At 37.1% G+C, this 24,069-nt stretch overlaps 1 protein-coding gene across 1 annotated transcript; it reads left to right on the top strand.

The window, feature by feature from the left end:
- Nucleotides 1-18,622, top strand: DAW1 (dynein assembly factor with WD repeats 1). Its single transcript, XM_069864663.1, has 13 exons — nt 1-87; nt 1,675-1,747; nt 2,183-2,327; nt 5,615-5,673; nt 6,339-6,461; nt 8,095-8,194; nt 10,700-10,807; nt 11,627-11,733; nt 13,801-13,903; nt 14,297-14,411; nt 15,460-15,536; nt 17,488-17,650; nt 18,167-18,622. Exons 1-13 carry the CDS (start codon nt 48-50, stop codon nt 18,199-18,201), a joined length of 1,248 nt encoding a protein of 415 aa, XP_069720764.1. The 5' UTR covers nt 1-47; the 3' UTR covers nt 18,202-18,622.
- Nucleotides 18,623-24,069: the final 5,447 nt, after the last annotated feature.

Below are 24,069 nucleotides of genomic sequence, written 5' to 3'. Positions count from 1 at the left end.
GTTTGGGCGTTGCTATGGGAACGAATTGATGCCACAGCCGCTGGAGGATGAAGCTGAAGAGGCTGCTCCTGCGCTATTACCCACCGGGTGCGGAGCGGGGTGCGGGGAGGCTGGGCTGGGGCAAGGGCTGGTCATTTAGCAGGCAGTGTGGGGTGCAGGGGTGGCTCACAGAATGATTTTTCTTCACCCCCGTCACCGGCCAGGGCAGCAGTAAGCGTAGAGATGATGCATTCGCATCTGGATTATTTGAGCGCAGGTGTTTTGGCTGTTTGAGAGACTTTCTGCTGGAAGGAGCAGGTCCAGAGGGGGCAATGGACATGCACAGAGGGCTGGAGCACCTCCCATACAAGGACAGGCTGAGAGAGGTGGGGTTGTTCAGCCTGGGGAAGAAAAGGCTGCAGGGAGACCTTAGAGCAGCTTCCCGTACTTAAAGGGGCTACAGGAAAGCTGGGGAGGGACTCTTTATCAGGGAGTGCAGGGACAGGGTGAGGGGTAACAGTTTTAAGCTGAAAAGAGGGAGATTTACACTGGATATAAGGAAGACATTTTGCAGTGAGGGTGGTAAAACACTGGAAAAGGTTGCCTAGAGAATTCATGGGAGCCCCATAGCTGGAAATGTTCAAGGTCAGGTTGGATGGCTCTCTGAACAACCTGATGGAGTTAAAGATGTATCTGACCCTGCAGGGGGTTGGACTGGATGACCTGTAAAGGTCCCTTCCAGCCCAAAGCATTCTGTGATTCTATGAAGCAACTGCAATTAATAACTGTAATTACAGGGGCTGTAATTAATAACTTATCCTTGTGAAGTCAAAGCACCCTAATTTTTATTACAGGAAGTAGCTTAAAATGTCAAAACCAAAAGCAGTTGACAACAAAAAATGCTTATGCGTTATCAGAATCTCGGTTTAGCAAAATGTTGCCAAATTTCTTATTTGTATTTCTTTGTTTTATTAATCTTCTGAGCAGAACCATGCTTGGAAAAGCTATGCTGCTGGACTGTCTTCATTGTTTCTCATGAACTCTGTTAGGAGACTTGATGAATTTTCAGAAGTGAAACAAGAAGGAGATGGTCAGCTCAAGAAGTGTACTGTGATAACAGAACTTTCTTTCAATTAAATACCTTTCTTGTAGACTTGGTAAAATGCAAAATGACAGAAAAATTTATCTGAATTATCCTTTCCCGCAAAAATCCAAGGAGCAGCAGAACTCTCTAACATCTGCTTCAAAACAGGAAACAATGTGGTTACACATTTTAATACTTCAGTTCGTTAGAAGGTGCAAAGATGCCAGAACATACCTAGAAATGAAAAGTGTGATATGTTTTTCTACACATTTCTGCACACAGGCCTTTGTGAACACTGAAATAAATAAAATGGGTTTTGTAAAATGTGTTTTCCAGGCTTCTTAGAACACCAAACTGCAGCAAATATTTTCAGGACAGTTTCTCTGAAAACAGGGCTTATGAAATCAGCTTTTATCATATAAACACCTCGGAGTTATTCATCACCCTGCTAATTCTCAGGAAGAGCAGTCAGCCTCCTTCTAGTTCCAACAACTGGAATTGAGGCTGCTGAAGTCAGTGGAGTGATAAAAGTGCAAGCATCACTGTCTCCCGTGCATCTTATAAAATCCTGTACATGTCATTAAGACCTTTTTATCACCGTTTTTTTAAAGGCATTATTCTGGAATATGTACAAAGTGATGAGCTGAAGATCAGATCTATAGATCTACTTAATCTTAGACCTGAGTAAGTATGATATTGTTTCAGATAACAGCATTGCTGTCTTACAATATACTCATATACAACTCTGTTTGATTGTTTTAAATGTAATTGAGTCAGCTATGTCCTTGTTCACCAAAACACACACAGAGAAAAGAAAATAACATAGTCAAATCATTCTTCTACTATTTTAAATACAGAATCTTGTATTCCAGCTGAGTATTACTGTCATATTTACTAAATAACTTCAGTAAGAGAAGGAAGGATGTGCAGAAATCAAGGAAGATTTATCCATCTTTCTGTTACAGAATGAGATAAGTGAATGTCTTTTAATTGCTTACTTCAGTTTTTCTGCAAGTAAATAATATTATTGTGTTTATATTCATAATTATTGCCAGAGGATGAAATCTAGAGGTTTGGAGTTTTTTAATGGTTGTTTTCTTTTTTTTTCCTTGTAATTAGCACAAAGGCTGTAGCCTTAGTAGAAGAAATTCAAAAAAGAGAACCTCTCATCACAGCTTCATACAAGGAACATGTACTGTATTTAGTACAAAGACTGCAAGAGAAGCTAGAAGAAAAAGAGGATCAAAAGTTTAAACTTTTTAAGGTCAGAGGCATCTTAAAATAGTTTTGGGGGTTTCAGTGGTGATGGTGCGAGTATGTTTTTACTGCTGCATATTATGCCTGAGAGCAAAATTTGGACTTTATTACCAAATTCTTGGCTCTTTTCAATCTGCACTGCTTAGACCAACTAAACCTGACTTGGTTACGCCTTCCAGGAATTCCCCCAAAAGGCTGGTAAGTGTGACTGTTCCTAGACATTGCTTAAATAGGCTTATGTAGAAGCAACTGTTTTGGATGGCGAGAAATAGTTCCTATTTGTCGAATAGAATTCTGTGGACCAGCACACTCATAGTTATGTTTAAACAAAACCTGTAAATAGACCCCAAGTAAATTACTACTGGGGCAGACCCAAGATATATCCGTAACCTTGTCTAGCTGTTCTAAATTTTGTGGAAATTATGAGTTTTTTATGTATGCTGCTACATATAGTAATACTGGTTGTCATTACTTTCTGCCCTTACTATTACGTTTGGATATTGGTAGTTTGATATTCAGCTTAAAGGCAGCACTTAAAAAAATTTATTTTAAATTAGTAAGCTCTTTAAGGGAAGTGATTAGAGAGATCTTTCAGGCCTTTAAATCCAGGATTCAGTCTGACAGAAGAGAATAGGTTTACTTATATTTAATTGTGGAAATAAAAAATAAAATTACTTCCAGAGACTGCATGTTGCAATCTGAAAAATTAAATGTTTTATATTTATTGTGTCAGTAGATGGCAATGTGTAGCTGTTAAAAATTGCTGGCTAGTGTTCTGTTATTGATTGTTACCTTAAATTTAGAGAGAAAAAGATGTTTTGTGTTTGTTTGTTTGTCTAAAACACCCCTTTACATGCTGCTAGATATAACTTGCATTCTTCTGACCAATGGTATGCATCTGGGTGAATTCTGCAAAGGTCTGTGTATCTAACCTTGAAAACAGAGCTCTATAATAAAGCATCTTACCTTAAACCAGAACAGAAACTTTTAAAATTTATGCTCTCTACTGAGGTAATTCTTTGCTTTCCACAAGCTTTTAAAATACTTTGCTCATTGCAGAGACTGGCAAATCATCAAGTGCTTGCTTAAACTGCAGTGTAAAAGATGTATTTGTTCGTTGTTGAGTAAATATGACACTTAAGTTTCTGTATTTGGAAATACTAAAGGCAGGCAAATCCAATCAATGCTCACTTATTTCCTTCACTCAAGAGTAGTTAGAAGTATGTGAAAACAACTTGTTTTGTTTCAGTTCCATTTAAGACTTGTAAATGAAACATGAGTATCGGGTGCTTCTGAGATACTGATAAAATGCAAGAGATGGGTGGGACTGATTTTTTTTTCTAAGTAATGTTCCGCATGTTTGCATTGTTTGGAAATGAATATTTTTTTTCCTGTTGCATGGGAGCATAATCTTCAATGAGTGTATAAACCCATCCTTTTGTTATTTCCAGTAATTGTGGTGACAGTGTTGTGTTAGGCACCCTGCAGAGAAATAAGCTTTGTAACAATTTCTTGGAGTCTAGACTGTTACCTAGCAATGGTCAGCTGTAGGGATTTGCAGAGTTTTATCTTAGGGACTGCTGTAGCAAATTTTGCGGAACCGATATATATGTATATATTTTTAATATTGCCTCAGGGTTTGATTATTGTATCATTTGCACAGGCAGTTCTTGATGGCTTCGAGTTCTGTGGATGAAGCAACTGTAGCATTGGGCGATGGAGGAATAGAATTAGTGCTGTGGTCTGAAAATGAACATAAACCCATCTTGTTTTCCTCCCTTTTTTCCATAATTGTTAAATACTTCTGTTGTTCAGAGATGTCTGCACAGATCCCTTAAAATTTAATGGATAACATTTCCATCAGTTTCCTTATCCCGTTTTCCATTATCCATTCTCATTTGCAGATATTTGTATACCCTGGTTGTTTGTAAAAAAGCAAAATATTTCTATCATTTCCACATCCGAATTGCCCAGTACCACTGCTGCAGCTGAAAGTACAACTTTCTTACTTTCTCTAGAGAACAGAAATTGCTGTTTCTCTGATGTAAAATGCCTGTTCTGATTCTCTCTCACTTGACCATTGCTATTTCCCTTCCACTTTTATCAGACCCTAGTCATCTGCCTAGACAACCTCTGAGCTCCCTCATTTTCCTTTTAGAGACAAGCAGCTGGGAAAGCTAGAGATAAGATGAAAAAGTTGAAGCTCTGTTGATATCAGAGAGTCATAGAATATCCTGACTTGGAACATTATGTCAGTGATTAAATGGTATTGCCCATAAATAATTTCTTCTTTATTCTTACACTTTAGAGAAGACCTAGTGGACCACTGGTGTATTTTTAACATCCCTTTATTTCACTCTCAGCAGCTGGTGTGACTTCCCAGGTTATGATTTTATTACTCTTTAGACTCAAGCAGAAGCCAGCTTGTAATAGGTGAAAGTTGTTCAAATGCAAACCTTTTTATGCAGTAACCACCGTATGGTTTTTAGCCAGATTGCCTGTATTTGTCATTTTCAGGATATCATGGCACACTGATTTTCATTGGTAACACCCAAAACCATTTTCACCTATGTTTAATAAACCTTAATATGTATTGTTATGGGTTTGAGTCCATATACGTGAAACATCCCTTCTGTCTCATTAAAGGACCTTAAAAGCAATGTTAGGACAAAATGACCTCCACTACTTAAACAATACAGGCAGACATCAAGTTTGAAATTCCCTCTTTGAATTTTACCTCAATAAGTATCTTTGTTATGGTTCTGAATGCTTTTTTTTTTTTTTGTCATGAACTCATAGGATATAGATGCAGCCTATTTCTGTTCCTCTTTTTTAAAACAAAATTATGTACTAGTGGAAAGCTCCCATAACCTAAAAGACTCAAAGCACTCAGTTCAGCTAGGTCTCTTGATTCGCTACATAAAGTTTAATACTAGTTGGGATTTCTTTCATCAGTGATCTCATTGGCATGCTCCCCTCCCTCAGCTGGATTTGCCCTTTCTGCTCTGGTCTAGTGCTACTTTGCTTGTCTCAGAGAAGGTGGAGAGAAAGCAAACACAGGGCAAAAGACAGTTCATTCAAGCAAAATAGAACTTTGAAAAAAATACCACATAATAGCTGCAGTGGTAACCTGTTGAGGCATGGGGGCTTTTACATTTCGGGATTAATGTATTACAGTAGTAACTGCTGATCTGACAGGAGGAGGAGAAAGTATTAAGCTACTGAATATTTTAAGCAATTATTTTTTTAACTTAGATCTGATATTGTTTTCTTCTCCCTGCCCTTCTATTTCAGGTACTTAGAGCACATATATTGCCACTGACTAACGTAGCATTTAACAAATCTGGTTCTCGGTAAGTCGTTTTCAAAATCAAAATAAATAATCTCTAATTGAAGTTTTGTAATTGTAAATTAAAATGTAAGAGAATTTCAGTGCTCTTATCTTGCTGCAAAAAGTCTTTAGCTGTGCTACTTATAATCAGCTGCAAATATGATTGAGGATTGGTATTCAGGCCCTTGTGGGAGCATCGATGGAAGATGCAAAAAGGGTAGATGATGAGAATCAATTTATGTAGTTTTTTTTCTTCCTAGGTGGTAGTTGACAAGTACCATATTTCAGAAAGAAGCACCTTTGTGAAAATAAAATGAATATTACTAAAAGCTAACGAGTCTTTGATGTAAATTCGTTTCAGATCTGCACTATAGTAGAATTTCATATTAATTGATTTTACTATGGGCATATGCCTTATCATTTTTTTCCTTCAGTTCTTGAAATCATTGGCTTGCTTTTTAGTTGAAGCGTGTTAAACATTAGAAACAAGTTTTTCATGAGTAATATTTTTTTAAAAATCAAAAGAGAAGGACCCTCTGTAGTCATTTATCTATGTTTTTGAAAGAAAGAAGGGGTTTAGGCTCTGAAACAGGGCTAACTGAAATCTGTGGAAATGACTAATTTGACCGTGCACCAGGACCAGTAAGGTATTTACTGTATTTGGAAATTAATTTCTCTTTGTTTTAGATTTATCACTGGAAGCTATGACAGAACCTGTAAAATATGGGATACTGCATCAGGAGAAGAGCTGCATACGCTGGAGGGACACAGAAATGTTGTTTATGCAATAGCTTTCAATAATCCCTATGGGTAAATAAATTTTCTCTGAGATACACCACAATTGCTAATCATGTTATTTTGCAGATACAGAACTCAAACTTTCACATGAAATAGAGTATCTCAAATTGAAAGAGTTCAAATTCTGACCTGGTAAAGTTCAACTATAGCTAATCACCATGGGATGGCACTGTATATTATTTGTATAAGATATACATTCAAGCATCTTTTCTGCTATAATTTTTTTAAATGAAATTTAGAGATTTAAAGCATAAACCTCAGTGTCTTGAAAAATACAAGTGTCAGTTTAATATATTGAAACACAGATTCATTTCAATAATATCTACACATTCAGATAATGTTCTGAATGTTAATAATTCTTTACTGCCTCCAGTACTTGTATGTGTTGTGAGGTAAAAGTACTTATGACAGCTCGTGTTTCTTTAGTTAAGGAGAAAGAACATTTCTGTCATAACAAAACTAGATTTCTCTATTTGGCATTGCACATTCATCATTTTTTAGGACAGTGTCAGAGCTGTTGGGTAGTTTTTGTAAAATCCACTGGGTGCCGCCCTATGAATGTCAAATGTGAAATGAAGCCTCTCGTTTTCTGCAACGACTGCCCTAGGTTAGAATTAGCATTTGTTAGGTGCAGGGAATTATGTTAGCTACAGAAGTTGCATTGTCATTTGCTTCATGTTGTCATGTGCAAGTAAGCATCTTGCTTCTCTGCAAAATAATAGAAAATAATTCCTAGCTTTATATTTAATCGTCTTATTTCTTGCACTGTTAGATGTCCTGTTTATCAGTTAAGCAACATCCAGTTAACCTCTGGAAATAAATGTTAAAGACTTGTCATTACACTATTTGGATTATCATAATTTCTTTCCAGATGAAAAGACTTTATCTAATTCAGAACCCACTGTGTCAATGTCTTATATTTTGGTATTATTCCTTACTTGAAAAAAGTAATTAATGAAATTGTTTTATGTTTGAAATTAATGAAATTGTTTATGTTATACCATGAAGAAACTAAGCTATGAAAAAAATCTGTGCAAAGGCCAATAACTAGACTAACATAGAAGTGAAGAAGCACTATACAGTGATCAAAAACCTGAGGAGAACTTTGAGCTACTTTTAACTTAAAAGTTCAATAAAAACAGAACATTTTTTCTGCTTTTTTTAGGTTTTGATACAATGCCCCTTGCTATGTTTTCTGGGTACCTCCCTTCAGTTCAGTCTTGCTCTAACTGCAGTGGTCACAACACTTCCACTCACCTCAGTGGCAGTGGAGTTTGACCTCTGAAATTTGGGTAAACCTGCTTATAAAGATTTTATAATTGTAGATAAACAGACACTATCAGATGGAATGACATAACATTTAAATACATCTGGAAGTACAGCAGATAACCTCATCTCTAATGTAGGTTATCATCTTCTGTGCTAATAGAGAGGCACAGTGCTTCATTTAGAAACTAATTATATATACTCATTTTTTCTCTTAACATAACTTCTGTTTGTGAAATCCTGTTCCAGGATCTCGTAGCGCAGCAAAATGTACCAAAATGCATGCAGGCTTTGACAACTGGATATTGTTTCTGTAAGCTCTACTGTCTTTGAAGTCAAAGGTTTCTAAATAAAAATGACAGGACTTTTTTCTGTTTAGTGACAAGATTGCCACTGGATCTTTTGATAAAACCTGCAGACTATGGAGTACAGAAACAGGAAAATGTTATCATACTTTCAGTGGACATAGTGCAGAAATAGTAAGTACTGATGTACATTTCTTATTCCTTTCTGTTTCCTCACACCATCAGTGGTGGCTGTGGGTTCCACGGACCTGTGAGCTGACATTGGAAGGGGCAGATATTCTGCCGAATCTTTCACACATGCAGATCTTGTGAACGTTTCTGCACTACAAGAAATGATAGCAATATAGTTCTTAAAAAACAGAATAAATTCTGTAATTTGAAATATGTTACAGTTTGTTACAATTTCCCTTGTTTGCTAAATGTTAAAACACTTTTGAAAAATACCATTAACAACTGGAATTTTCTATTAATTGCATGTATTTGTTCCTTGATTTGTTTAGATATCTCTTTTTTTCGTGATATTTTGCATTGCCTTTCATTTTTGCAGAACTAAATACACAAGAACGTCATTACTTGTATTGCTGTCTTTCATGCTGAAATCTGTAGTTCATGTACAAGACTGATAGGAGCCATAGAAGAATGAATTTCTGAAATTTAGGTGTGTTAACTTAGAGTATGTGGGATGCTGAAATGTCAAAGTTACATGAAACAGAAACAGTTTAAGGTTAAAAATGGTTCGTTTCCTTCCCAGTGCACTAGGAGCCCTGTCACCAATAACCAATATCTTGATGTACAGCACTATGATTGAAAAGATCATGGCAAATCCACTGAAATGCTTAATTTGAATGCAGAATATATTTTCTTAGCAAAAATAGCAATGCAATCATTATTCAATAAAGCATTTCTGGAAATTGTTTCTGGGAACAATTGGAAATTAGTTTGTAGAACGTAAGGCCTGTAACTGGTGTGAGAAAATGGTTGTTAACCTTGGTGGGAGGGGAGGTTGATTTCAGTGGGGTTTGATTCTCTGGATACTTTGAAACACTTATCCCTTACAATAGAGAACATGTTTGCTTATTGAGATAGGCTGCTGTGATTTTGCTTCCGCAGATCAGTCAGCTAAATATTTGACGGCCTCTCAGTTTCTTCTGACTTCTGTAAGGGTTAGATTAGACTCAAAGTGTTACAGGTTGTGCCAGCAAGTAATTAGTAGGAGATAATAGCCAGCAGAAAATGATGTGTTTCTCTGAAAAGTAGTAAGAATCACATAGTAAGAATCTCACACTTTATTGTGTATGATACAATCTGTCAAGGGTGTGGCCAGAGTTACTCAGAATAAAAAGAAGAGAACAAAAGGAACGGACATAGTGAAAATGCGTTAAGGAGCTCAGCTACTGTTTTCCTACCTACATGTCACCTCCTATCCCTTATTAGCAGAAAAATCATATTGAATGATTACAGAGAATGGGAAGATGACTACACTACTTTTTAATGTGAAAAAATGAATTAAGGAAATTGAGCTTTTGTTCTTGCTTTTTCACAAACAGATACGATATTGTAGGGGCACCCTTGGCAGGCACTTGAATAATGACACCCGTGAAGTTAAGAGTGTGAGTTTACAGAGTGTGTTTGTGGGTACACAAAACTGTCTGGAGGGCCTTTGCCCCAAACTGCTAAAGTTAAAGAGGAAGCCTACCAAATGACAGTGTCAGAGATTATCTTCAGTCAGATTGAACAGTAACTAGAGAATGTGAAGGAGAGTTTTGAAATAAAGAAGTAGAAAAGCCCAAAATGAAGTATGAAAGAATCAGGACAATTTATAACAAGGTAGGGAAGACTTTGGAAGCATCTGTTGTCTGCTGGGCATCACAATCTCTGCCTAGGCTAGAAAGTGTGGCCTTCCTCTTGGACACACCATGAGTTCGTTGCATCTGGCTAGTGGGCTGTCAGTATGGGGTTCAAGAAAAACACCCCTTTGTCCTGCCAGGCACGATGTGTATATGCAAATTTCTACTAAAGCCAGAGCAGTCGTGTCTCCTAGGGAAGGTGTGTGCAGGTAGAGGAACATAATGCTCTGATAAAATTGTGAGTGTGCTTATTACGCACTCATCCTTTGAGTTGGGAAGAGTGTGCATGCAAGGGTGTGGAACTGTATGATTAAAACTTCCTGGCATTGGAGAAGGAGGTTCAGAAATTTGTAGCTGTTTGTTAAGATTGCATAAGTTTATCTATTGTATTATCCATTCGGATACTGAATAAGTAGTTCACTGTCAGTTAACTAAGACCTGATAATAAATTAACAAAGTGCTGCAGCCTCAGTTTTCATTAAAACATTGAGAACTAAATAATTTCTCCCTGTGATGTAAAATGAGGCACTGAAATGGTGGATTTTTTATATAGGCTCAGAAAAAAATATGGGAAATCTTCCAATAAGTCTTTTTAATGCATTGCTATTGCAAAGCAGCCAACCAGTCCATTTGATTTGAGTAGCTGTCCAGGGCAATTTGATAAGGATTTGTTGCTCTTCTGGTGAACTGCTGGAAGAACTCTACAATTTTTGTGTATTCCATAAAGTATTAAGTCAGGTTTTTGTCTTGTTTAAAAATATTAATACATTGGTTTTGAGAAAATGTATATAAATGCTTTCCCACTTCTTACATCCAATGTTTCTTACTACAGGTCTGTTTAGCCTTTAATCCTCAGAGCACATTGGTGGCAACTGGAAGCATGGATAGCACTGCCAAATTGTGGGATATAGAGAAAGGAGAAGAAATAGTCACTTTAAGCGTATGTTTGCCTTCCTTATGTTTTTAAAGTTGTTCCTTGCTTTCTTAGTTTTCTAACTGAGATAAATAACAATATTAGCATAACAACAGTTTCAAAACTCAGAGTGTCTGTTACCAGGTGGCCCCACAGAGATCATGGTTACAAAACAGATTAAAAAAACTTGAAAGGAATGATAAAGTTATGATATTTTAAAAGAAGTCCTATTTACCAAATGACAGATTTTCCTCATTTAAATGACATTACTGCTGTAAATAAGAATGCCTTCCATCGCTCATTAAAACATGTTGTTACACTGTGAATTATGACCTCTTCTCCATTAACATAAAGTAACTCTGAGAACATTCATGTCAGAACTACATCTGTATGGTTCTTCTCCTGTAAACATCAGCAGAGGACAGCCATCCAATTACCTCTAGATTGTGATGTCTCTTTGCTCTATGTGGCTTGCTGAGATTCCACAGGTTTGGATTGGTCTGTGCTGTTTCAATGCATTTCTCTCACATAAATCCTAAACAACAGCCTACTTTGGTATTGGTGAACAGAGGTAATTCTGTTTAAATAAAATATGGAAAATATGCACTGACATCATCACTGGACAATTGCTCACTGCTTAACTGATATGCCTGATTTTTTTTGCAGTTGTCAGGATGATGACTATTTCACAGTCCAGTAGATCTTTCTGTCAAAAATACGATATACTGGACAAGAGAGGAAATAATATATTGGAGGGTTATTGAAGGATTATGCTGCTGAAAAATGCTACGTATGAACTATATTAATGGAAACATCATTTGAATTCTCGTACTTCTTTTCTCCTAGGGACACTCAGCAGAAATCATTGTGTTGTCTTTTAACACCACTGGTGACAGGATTATCACTGGCTCCTTCGACCATACAGTAGCAGTGTGGGATGTTGGCACTGGCAGGTACTGAAGTGATAATAAATATAAATTTACATTCCATGTTTCAATGACAAATGAATGAGACAATGTTGAGCTACAGAATACAGACCTTATATTTTTGCTTCATTTAGAGTATGCATTCCTTCATCTAATCATTTGTTATTCCTATTCTCTTGAAAAAAGAGAAATTCTCTCTGAAAAGCAATGCTGTTCACCAAATGCTTTTGTATACAGTTTTTATTCTACGTTTATTCTACGTTTCCATCTTATGAGCACTGGGAGGCAGACAGAATGCCCTGTGTTTGTTGCTGATGAATTCTCCAAACAGGAAAATATTTTATCAGTGTGGAAAATCGTGTTTTGGAAGGAGTCTAGAATTTCTAGATGGAAGAAAACTAAGCAGACAGACCTTTATGTCAGTATAAATTAATAAGGAGGAGAGCATTTGGCCCCTCTGACCACAGAGAACAAAATGTCTCGATAATGATGCCAACAAATAATGATGTAGTGGCTAAATATAAGCGGTTATATTATCCTGACAAATCCACTTGTGTTTTCAACTGGAAACTCATATATATAGAATAATAAAGTGATTTCCCTGATTACTGACAAAGTAAATTATGAAGATAACTATTCTATTATGTTTTCAGAGGCCATGTCATTTTTCTTTTTCTGAAAGCAAGAGAAATACCTCTGAATTTATATATGAAAGTAAAGTGTGTGTTTAGTGATATCTTGATGTAATAATGTGTGGAGCTTCAAAATGAGGGCAATCATGGGATTTGAAAAACAATGAAAAAAATAGTACATCTTTTAAAGATTGATCCCATAAGCTTCGAGCTTTTTCAACATCAGCAGTTTTATGTTTGGTGTGTTAACACTTAAGAAGTGCTCATTCAGCAAACTGGATCTTTGCATTCAACTTATTCAACATGGTATTCTTGCAAACATTTCTATTTGAAAAGAGCTTCTTCTTGTCTGAGCCTGCAGCGAAGTGAAAGTCTTGAGATTTTCATGTTGGATACATTTTTCCTAAGGTATTAACGCGGACTTCACAGTAGGGTCAATACCAAGAAGTGGAATATGAAGGAGGAAATTCTTGTTTAAATGCTGGCAGCTCTGGCAATCAGCTAGCAGGCAACATAATTGTACCAGGGCCGGCATTCAGCCTTTTAGATTGCAGCTGGGAATGTATGCATTTAGGAATAACAAAAAGTTGCAATCAGAAGGACTGTAAGCAAATCACACTTTTCTGTATACAGGTTCAACTAGATTTGCAAAAATCTTGTACGTAAGGATGTGTGTGCCTGTCTTTCATCAAAAAAAACAGTTGAGAAACTTTGCTTTCCTAATCTGAGTTTGGACATGAAGTTTCTTTTAATTTTGTTAGATGACTCTAATGAGTGCCCATGTTCCTCACTCTTTTCTGGGTAGTATCCAAAATTGTCTTGAGGGAAGTTGGTGTAGGGCCAAGAAACCTCAAGAAGGTTCAGGATTTTCTTCTCAAAGTGTTGAAATGAAATGAAATAATAAAAAAAAAGGCAGGGAACATGCTTGTGTAATACAGGTCTGTATTTCATCAACGGCAGATACAGTAAGCTATAGCTCAGTGAAAAGAGTCTTCAGAGCTTTGTTTGATAAATCAAGAACTGGTAAACAGGATCAGAAGTGCTGGGAAGCAGGGTTGCTCTGAGAGAGAGAGTTTCTTCTTATTTGCAACTGTGGTGCAAATACTAAGGCATCTATATATTAAATTGATTTTATGTGCTTAGTATGTAAATGAATGCAAGAAACCTATCTCTGGCACTGTAAATCATTGCATTACGCTGGAAATATATTCACTAAACTATTTTTGAAAGAGAAAGGGGGACTTTTCCATTTTATTTCTTGCTGCCTGTCTGTCTCAGAGATAACAAAATGAAACTGATGTAGTACTAGAATCCTAATGAGCTGTACTGATCCATTTCATTACTTTAATGGATAAAATGGTGAAGACTTTACACCTTAACTAGACCATTTTATAAACTTACTTATAATTTATATATGTATGTAAAAATACACACACAAAACATAAACTGTTTTTTTTTGTAGGATGTTACACACTTTAATAGGCCACCGAGGAGAGATTAGCTGTGCACAATTTAACTGGGACTGTTCTCTTATTGTCACTGGATCAATGGACAAAACATGCATGGTAAGAAAGCTGAGTATATACTGAATATGTCCTTTTATATATAAAAATACATCTTTTGTTAATGGAAGAGAATTATTTTTAACTAGTATATGTAAATCATTAAAGAAGTCACAACTAAATTCAAAACATATAAGCATAATAATTTCAGTGCAGTCTGGCTAAATAACAAAATATATTTTAAGGTTCATTTAATCAAAACACTGAACTAAAAAATACATAGGACTTCATTCAACTGACTAGACAGTAACTTTTTATTGATTTACATCCAGGTTTCATGTTAATATAATACATTGTCAGACATCAGAATGGGTCTATTCATGTTGCTTTATGGATCAAAAGATTAAGTAAATTAGCCAAAATAAGCAAAAAATTTACCCATATTTATCTATGCAGCTATGGAATGCCATGACTGGGACACATATAGCAACTTTAGCAGGTAACAATGATGAAATATTGGATGTCTGCTTTGATTATGTTGGCCAGCGTATCGCAACTGCCTCTGCTGATGGTAAGTGAAGTGACTGGGGCTGTGATAAGAGTTGCAGCAGTAGCATAAAACACACGTCCTTTTCCTTTGGTTTTGCTTTGAATATAGCTTGATGAAAGACGAGTGTCATGACTCAAAACTCTGGATCATGGAAAGTCTGGCATTAAACTTGAGAAATTTTCCCAGTGAAAATTTCCTTATTTTTAACACTTTAATCAATGTTATCTTCCCCCTTGAATTTCAAATTTATAGGGAAACATTTCAGTTGTGGCTGGAAATACATTTTAAATATTTTAGTAAGTCGCTTTTGAGTGAAGTTGGATGTGGGTAGCTCAAATATAGGCTTAAATGCAAAAGGTAGTTGGAATCTTAATGGTGGGTTTGCTGCTAGGCTTTCCAGATGCACAGCAAGAGGGCACACTATAAAGAGGGAGTGAAAAAAATGATTTTGTTTTTTATTGGTATCCAGCAGTTTTGCATGCCTGTTATTTTTTTAGGAATTGCAATAAACAGTTTTTGTGTTCACCTGCACAGTGTTATATTATAGTACGTAATGACAATACTATATTATTTTTACATACTTAAGTGTTTTGATTTGCACTTTGAGAAGCAGGACACCAGGCTGGATGAGGGACACTTTCGATTTGATTTGCTGTCGTTGCTGAAGTAAGATATAAGACAGTGTATAAAGTTTCCTAAAAGGTGATCAATAGCTTATGAAATATAATTAATAGCTTATTAAATATAATAAATATTTGAAATATAGTGAAGACGTTGTGAATATATTGTACCTGCATTTTGAAATGACAGACTTAGTGTTTTGTGTTCTATGTGGACATTTGTATTCACATTTTAGAATTTTTTCAGCAGAAACCACTAAGAAGTCAAACTTTTCCCACCAGATTACATCCTTTTGACATACTTTATCCTTGGAGGGAACTATGTTAAGGTTGTCTTCTATTTCTTTTGAAATAAAACCTGAGGATGAGACCCTTAGACCTTTTTAAAATGTTCTTATTGAAACGCTTGGCTAAGACTGTCACAAATGGCTCCTAATCTACCACAACAGGATCAGTAAGAGTCTACAATGCAGAAACGAAGACGTGCATTGCAAAGCTAGAAGGACATGAAGGTGAAATTTCAAAGGTAAGCTCTTTATGGTTTGCACCTTTTTTATTTGATTATGTGTGACATCCAATCCACCTGTTATTCTGTGAGACAAGAATACTGTAGAAGAATGTGATGGTAAAACTACTAATATTTAAGGTTGAGAAGTCTGTCTGCAAAGTTATCTTTACTAAAAGAATGTTCCTTTTGACTAAAAGCTGTCAGTCAGTTTTCCAACTCCCCCCTCTGAGCTAAGATAATACTGGGTGTGCCACTCCTGCAGGCTCCACCAAAAGACATCTCTCCAGATCATTATGTTATTTATTACTTGATTCCTTAGAATTGGGGCAGTTAGCAAGAGAATACCTCATCTAGTTAACACTGAAATTATTGGTTTTGCTTACGTCTTTCATTTTTCCAAAACAGTAAGTAAGCTGGGTCTCTGCAATCACTTGGTAGAGAACAGGGAAACAGAGGGGGAGATGTTCTGTCACTGTTATCATCATAAACAGAACTTCTCTCTGACCTGTACTAAATTTTACTTGTGTTATTACATCCTTGGAATCCCCAGATTCTCTGACAGAATAAGCACAAGTTATTTAGTCATTTGATGATATCTTCAAGGCTGTTCCCTCTGAGGCTTTTACCATCACTCTTCTTCCTTGCTTCTACCAGATCTGCTTTTCTTTACTCTGTTTCATTTCTCTGCATTTCTCTGTCTCTGATTTATGCAATGGAACAGAAAAAACATAATTCTGTTTCAAAATATATGGAGGCTTATTTTCAAAAGTGCAGAAGGGACTTGGAAATATAAAGTAAAGCCTGTTTCAAAGATCACTTGGTCATGAGGACTGTGGTCATGTACTGGTCTGGCTCAATTCTGAATGCTGAAGTTCAATTCCAAATAGATTTAGTTACTACCAAAACTGTATGTATTTTTCAAACTTTCTTATTTACTGCTTTCAGCTTTCCCTTATTCTTTCAAATGGATAGTTGTCACTAGCTTCCAGGCTAGTACACAAATTCTGTACTGTTTTTGTTTGATGTGTTTTGTAACTGAAATAATAATAAAATTTTGGCATTTTGCCATCACTAATTAAGAAATTTAGTGTTATATAATAACTTGGTATTGTCCAGTTAGTGCTATAAAAATATATCTGATTATCTGGAAATACATGCCATTTTGGCAATGGATGTTTAACAAATAGGAAGACATGCTACAAAATATGTTGTCTTCAGTGGAAGCTTTGATATTACAGAGGCATATATAATGTAATGTAGAACTCTATGAAATATATATAAATTTTACATCAGAATAATGTTGTTACAGTTGTAAATAAATTATGATTTCGGGGACAATATTCTGAAGTCTTGATCCTATAGTAGAATCATAGAATGGTTTGGATTGGAAGGGACTTTAAAGACCATTCAGTTCCTCCCCTGCCTGCCATGGGCAGGGACACCTCCTCCTGGCCCAGGCTGCTCAAAGCCCCATCCAACTTGGCCTTGAACACCTCCAGGGATGGGGCAGCCACAGCTTCCCTGGACAGCCTGTTCCAGTGCCTCACCACCCTGAGTGTGAAGAAATTCTTCCTAATGTCTAATCTAAATTTTCCCCTTCTTATTTAAAGCCATACCCCTTCATCCTATAACTCCATACCCTTGTAAAATGTCCCTCCCAGCTTTCTTGCAGGCCCCTTTCAGGTACCGGAAGGCCACTATAAGATCTTCCTGGAGCCTTCTCTTCTCCAAAGAGTAAGGTCGTTGTATACAGACATTTGTACATACACAAAGTTTTCAGTCACAGAAGTTTGCTAGAGTGACTCTAGTGGAATACTATCCTTAATTTTAGGATAAATCCTTAATTTTAGGAAAATCTGAATGCAAGAGTTGCTCATTTCTTCTCATCTTTTAGTTACTAGATATGCTTCCCTTTCTAGGCATATTAACTTGCTAAGTAATATAATTCCTTTCTGTGTTTTTTTTAAAGGTATGTTTCAACCCTAAAGGCAATCGTATACTAACAGCCAGCTCTGATAAAACAGCTCGACTCTGGGATGCTGCTACTGGATGCTGCCTTCAGATATTAGATGGTCATACTGATGAGATATTCTCCTGTGCTTTCAATTACAAAGGCGATACAATCATTACAGGTAACTAATATATTCCCTTTTTCTTTTTTTCTTTCTTTTGAGAGATGTTTCGGATCTTGTTATGGTAAGAAGAGTCTGAAAATTTTCCTGAGGCTCTATCCCAGATACAGATACCAGAAGTGACTTAAAGTATAGTCAGGACAAGCTAGAAACTTACTTTTGAAAAAATTTGTATAAAGGCATGGGTAAACCCTACCACCTCTCCTCTGCGCCTATACCAGCACCAGGCATTTTCTCACAGTGCATTGCAGCCAGGGAGGTCTGGATGAGCAAAAGGCAAAATTTTTAAATGGAAGCACCTTCTGTGTATCTGGCACTGAATTCTGTTCAGGTTTCCATCTTTTCAGACAAAAACTCTTGACATGAACAGAGTATTTGCGATCACTTCAATCTTTTGACTCAAGTATCAAAACATGTGATGCAGGATCAAAATATTGCTCATATAGGTGTTAAGAAAAATTGATATATTGTGTGATACAGCTAAATGATTCCTTCACAATGTGTGTTTATTGCTAGGAAGCAAGGATAACACCTGCAGAATATGGCACTGACTGAAGAGAAGGAAAGGTCCGGTTTGGTATGTGCCGACTTTGTGAGTTTCATAGTCAATAAAGTCAGTCTTTCAGATGTATTTTGTTTTACCCTCTTTGTTCACCCTCAGCTTTGCTGAATTAGAAGAGTTACCTAGATTTTGATAGGTTTGACTTTGTTGATATCAGAAGTTGAAAGGGACCTTTGGAGATCGTCTAGTGCAACACAGATCACTGCGAGCCAAGCAGGCTGCCCAGAAGTGATGTGGGTTTGGATACCTCCAAAGAATGGAGAGTCCACAGTTTCTCTGGGCAACAGGCTTAGTGACTGATAACTCCTACAGTAAAAAAAGTTGGTTTGTTTTTCCTTATGTTTAAATGGAATATTTTCTTATATTTCAATTTGTTCATGTTGCCTCTTCACTGGGTACTAACCGATAAGGGTCTGGCTCTGTTACCTCAGTCACCTGAGAAAAATGGTGAGAAGCATGAATAAACCTGGTAAGATGGCCCCATTTTTCTGGTATAATTTTTAACTTGTAACATTTTTAATAATAAAAGACATAAATAGCATCACAATATTCACACATGTGAAAGGGGTGTTGTTATGCACTTGCTCTGAGTACTTTTGTATTAACCTTTTTGCTGTGTAATAAAGTATTAATTTAAAATGCCAGTTTTGCTACTTGTAATAGAACTTCCTACTTGGTATTTCTAGAGAAAACCAGCAAATATTTGTGAACTACATTGGTCTTAATTATTACATGCATGCTGTAGTTAAAATCCCACTCACTCCTCTTTCATACTTGCTCATATCTTTCCATTCATTCCATTTCTTCCTGCTCAGCCTTCATTCTCCTATTTTCACCTGAGGTAAAAAAAACCAAAAACCATGGGTGCTGGCTCCAACTCTGAATCCTGGCCCAAAGGTTATGGCCAGTGTGAAGAAACCCTTCATACCACTGATTTGGAGCCAAGGATCATGATGTAAACTAAAAAGTGGATAAGGAACTTCCGCAAATTTTTTGCCCCAGTACAATGAGCTCTTGCCCAGATGCTAGCAATTACAAACAGGTTTCACATGTGCAGAGTGCTCTCACTTCCTAGCACAGCACCTGAAACTACAGTTGCTCTTTGCAGGGAAGTAGTGAAAGATCAGAACCAACTGGTCTCTTCCAGCAGCCTTCGAAGAAGGATGAGGAGGCAAAGAAGGTAGGGTTGAACAAATTATGTGTGTTGAGTGAGAGAAAAGAGGAAATGTGCAGTAGAGAATTAGCTTGAGGGTATTTTGTGGTGGTTACGGACCTGGCTTCTAAATGTTAAATTTAATAGGTAGTTACTAATGCTGATGTGTTTCCAACTTCTAAGTGCTTGCCAGCATCTTTGTGAGTAAAGGAAGAGGCAGAAGTGCCTGTCATCTCTTGGCAAATATCCTAGTTGTTTCAAGTAGTGTTGTGTTGTGGGAGGACTAAGCAGTGTGCTACAGATCATTTAAAGTTAAACCTTTACCAGCAGGCAAAGTGGCTGATGTTAATGTTGCTGTGATGCTTGTGGTGCTTCCTGTTGTCTTTTGCAAACATTTACAATATCGAATGTTTATCTCAGTGATCTGGAATAGAAAGGGGCAACAAGCGTAATGCCAGTCTGGGTCGCTGCTGAACTGCTCAGTGTCCCTTTATTAGTTTGCACCTGTACTTGCAGGTGTGACGTGGGGGATTTCTGGCCGACTAACAGGGAGGCAAACTAGTGTAATGATGTGCACAAATACTGCTGCAGAGTCAAAAACTGAAATTTCACATGCTGTGTAACCATCACAAAGTAAAGAATTCTTTGGACTGTGATTAAGAAATAGATTTTTTTTTTTTTCTTAATCTTTCAGGTTGGGTTGTTTTCTGTTGCCTTTTCCTTTATGATTTAGGATTTTTCTCTTACACTATACCAGAGATTCAGCGAATCAAACATCTGCAGTAGCTTTTGCCTTTGAGCTCTTATCCTGTTTTTATGCAAATTGAGAATGAGCTGAGGTTTCATAGACTAAACTTTGGACTGGGAGGTCACCTGAACTCTATTTCTGACTTTCCCTAGATTCACTGAGCATTGATTTTCAGGCTAAGCTATCCAGGTTTCCTGCTCAAATATGAAATAATTCTGCATCGGATGTGATTCACAGCATTGCTGAAAAGTGTGCTGACTTGGGGCCTTGTGAGAACTTCAGGAGTAATCTAGGTACTATCATGTGAATGCTTTTTGTATTAGGCTCTCTGCACCTTGCTTTACGCATATGTAGATTTAATAAATTATAGAGATATATGTTAGAAGTTCATTGCATAGATGCATCATCCTGAAACTATTCTGTATCTCTGGTAGCAGTTTGATCCCTTTGTCTAATTTCACTTCAGTCTCTGCAACCAAAATAGCCTGTGTGTGTGCTCTAACTCTAGTCTGGTGCCTTTTTAATCTTATCAAAACATTTGGCTTCTACATACCTTACACTTTCCAAGTTGCTACTGTAATCAGTGGGTGGTTGGAGAGGAATCTAATGTGGCTTTAAACATTATCCTGAAATGCTGTAAAACTTGATTCGTTGTGACCTTATTGAAAAGGAATCCCTAGGAAGACTCCTGAAGTGTGCTTTCATAAGGATTGTCACAGTGGAAATCATGTTTGCTGTATTGTCTGTCCTTTAGACCTCTGAATCCTTCCAGCATATACCTTTGTGAATACACAAGTTTGCTTTTCTGGGGAAGAAGCTCTTGGCTTGTGTTGTGGAACTTTCCCAGTACAGAACATACAAGACAAGGGATGAGGATATCCATGTAAACATACGATGTGTACTTGGACTCTTGACGTATCCCTTCAGATTCAAATTCTTTTCCAAATAGATGGGGATAATAATACTCAAACCCACTCATGCTTTCATACTGTCATCTTGTGAGGATTTTTTTTGGCTCCTTCTGCGTCGTCACTTGCATTTTCCGGGTGGTTATTGAAAGGGTATGAAGTCTATCCTGCTTGGTTTTATTTTACAGTTTGCTGCACTTGACTGTCTAGTTTTGAGCTGAAACTTGGAGGAGAGCACAGTATCCATCAGCCAAAACCTGTCGTTACTGTAAATTGTTTTAATTATTTGGATAGTCCAGCTGTCTAATTTAACTGTTTGCCCTGTTAAATGCTGTATAGCTGCAAGTTCCTTTCTGAGACTCTGTTCCTCATGATGACTGGCTGTAGAGCTGGCTTGAAAAATTGAAGAAGTAGCAGCATTATGAATTTGCTCATACTTAGCAAAGGCTTAGGAATGGTTCTGGTTTGAATTAAAATTCTTAAATTGACTGGTATGGCTGTGCTTTCCTTCTCAGCTGGCATTTGTTTTATTTGTTAAGTAGCTCATGTGGGCACTTCAGTTCAATGGAGTGGTGCTTTCCTTTTCTTTATAGCAGCAGAAATACCTTTACACCTAGGCAGTAGGGGAGTAAATATCTGCGAAAACTTAAACAGGCAGAACAAAGTCCTGAACTTCTCTACTTCCCCCAACCTGCCCACTTTTGTGGGTACTGAAAGCAGCTAGAGTGAGCACTGAGAAAGATTTGGTTCATGGGGAGTTAGCCAGGTGTTAATTCTCTGCAATGAACTGTAACTTCTCTCATTTTACTCTCATACCAAGAATGTTATGATTAGGCTTATATCACTTGAATGAATTGTGGAACCTGAGGAAAGGCGTAGCTTTGATACTGAGGCATCCAGGGCTTGCTCTGACCGGGTTAGGGTCATAGGACAGAATTTTCATAGAATCCTTTGGTTGGAAAAGACCTTTGAGATCAGCGAGTCCAACTGTCTCTGTCTCTGTCCATTACTAAACCATATCCCTGAGCACCTCATCAACCCGTCTTTTAAACACCTCCGGGGATGGGGACTTCACCATCTCCCTGGGCAGTGTCTGCCAGTGCCTAAGAACCCTTTTGGTGAAGAAATTTTTCCTTATGTCTATTCTAAATCTCCCTGGCACAATTTGAGGCCATTTCCTATCACTCTATCACCTGTCACTCCTGAGGAGACCAGCACCCACTTCATTAAAACCTCCTCCCAGGCAGTTGCAGACAGTGATAAGGTCTCCCCTCAGCCTCCATTTCTCCAGGCTAAAAAAACCCAGCTCCCTCTGCCACTTCTCCTTAAGACTTGTTCTCCAGACCCTTCACCAGCTTCATTGCCCTCCTCTGGACACGCTCCAGGCCCTCAATGTCCTTCTTGTAGGGAGGGGCCCAAACCAGAACCCAGGATTTGAGGTACAGCCTCACCAATGCCAAGTACAGAGGCACAATCCCTTCCCTGCTCCTGCTGGCTTCATTCTTAAGCAGAGCTTTGAGAAACTATGGGGATGGCAGGCTAGTATTATTTAATAGGTAAAAAAAGAACCCTTAGCACATTCATAAACTTTTAGGAAGGCAAAGAGGACATGCATTATAACATAAATTTATTTCTGAATAAATTGCAACATTAAGAACTACTGTACAGAGAAACCGCATCACACTGTTACAACTCTGTCATGATATTTGTGCTTTGTAGGCTAAGTAAACATTGATTCTATCACAGCAAAAATTGTATACTGACAACTAACTGTATTTGGTTTAAAAATAAATACACTTTCTTATTAATTAACTCAAACAAAGCACTTCATAATACTTGGTGCTTTTTATTAACTTTCATCCTCAGAAATGCTGAGCATGCAGAGTTGCCGCTCACGTTGGTGGGAGTTACAGATGTTCAGCAATTCTTAGGAGCAGGCCCAGTGACTGCGCAGTTATGCTCAGTGTATGCAATAAATTGACCTTTATCTTGACAGTAAAGCCACCTTCGCTGTTTTGTGTCTACTACAGAGTAGGTGTAGAATGATTCATGTTCTTTAATGTTCCGTGTTGGATTTTGATTCACTAACAATTTGTATTTCATAACAAATGAGTGATGCGATCGTGCACGTTTAAGGATGGTTTTAAAGATAAAATCAAGAATATGGCTCTTTTTCATAGATTATTTAAAACTACTTCAAAATTTTCAAAAATATTTAGTGCAAAAGGACAGCTTTTTTTTTTCAAGAAATAGTACAGAAGCATATACTGTTATACGGAAAATAAAGCATCTCTTAAATATTTTCTTGGGAAAAGCAGGCAGGTTTTCTGTTGCACTATTTGAGTGGGGAGAAGTGAAAGGAGAAATAGCAGAAGATCTGTGATGTGATAAATTATATTTGTCTTTAAATTCAAAACCAATCTCTTTGGCAGAGTCAAGAGAATGCATCATTAAGTGCATGATACTAAGAGATCATCTCAACAAGACGATACCATAGTATATCTTATCAAATAGTTATATAAACGTTATAGTAACGTGAACTATCACATGTAGTCCAAACACTTATAATTAAAAATGAACAAGCATGTTTGAAATGTTAACAATCATTTTGCTTTCTTGTAGGCTACAAAATTTAAGATTTTTGTGATAAGATAGTACTCTTTTCAGAAATGCATTTCTTTACCTTGGTAACAATTGATTTGATTAAAATAAACAGTATTTTTTCAGTGCTTTTAACTTATATGTAGCATGTTACATAGTACTTTAAATAGAAGCACTTTATGTAACAAATGTACTGTCATTACTCCCTCTTACCAGGTAGGGACACTGAGGCACAGAGGTGAAATGACACGCCCAAGGTCTAGTGGCAGCTCTGTGGTGGGACAGGGCTTAGAAACCTGCTGCTCTTACTTGAAAAGAAAGGCCAACACACTCAGGGCCGTGCCAGGGGCAGCTATACTGAACTCCACGGCCAACAAGTGAAATGGTATGAGTTTTTTAAGGGTAAAAATTGAAAGTCCAGATTTCATTTCCTTGAGAAGGAGACAG

This window comes from Phaenicophaeus curvirostris, chromosome 10 (genome assembly GCF_032191515.1).
Source record: "Phaenicophaeus curvirostris isolate KB17595 chromosome 10, BPBGC_Pcur_1.0, whole genome shotgun sequence".
NCBI classification, from domain to species: Eukaryota; Metazoa; Chordata; class Aves; order Cuculiformes; family Cuculidae; genus Phaenicophaeus; species Phaenicophaeus curvirostris.
This window is presented reverse-complemented; position numbering and strand designations above follow the sequence as displayed.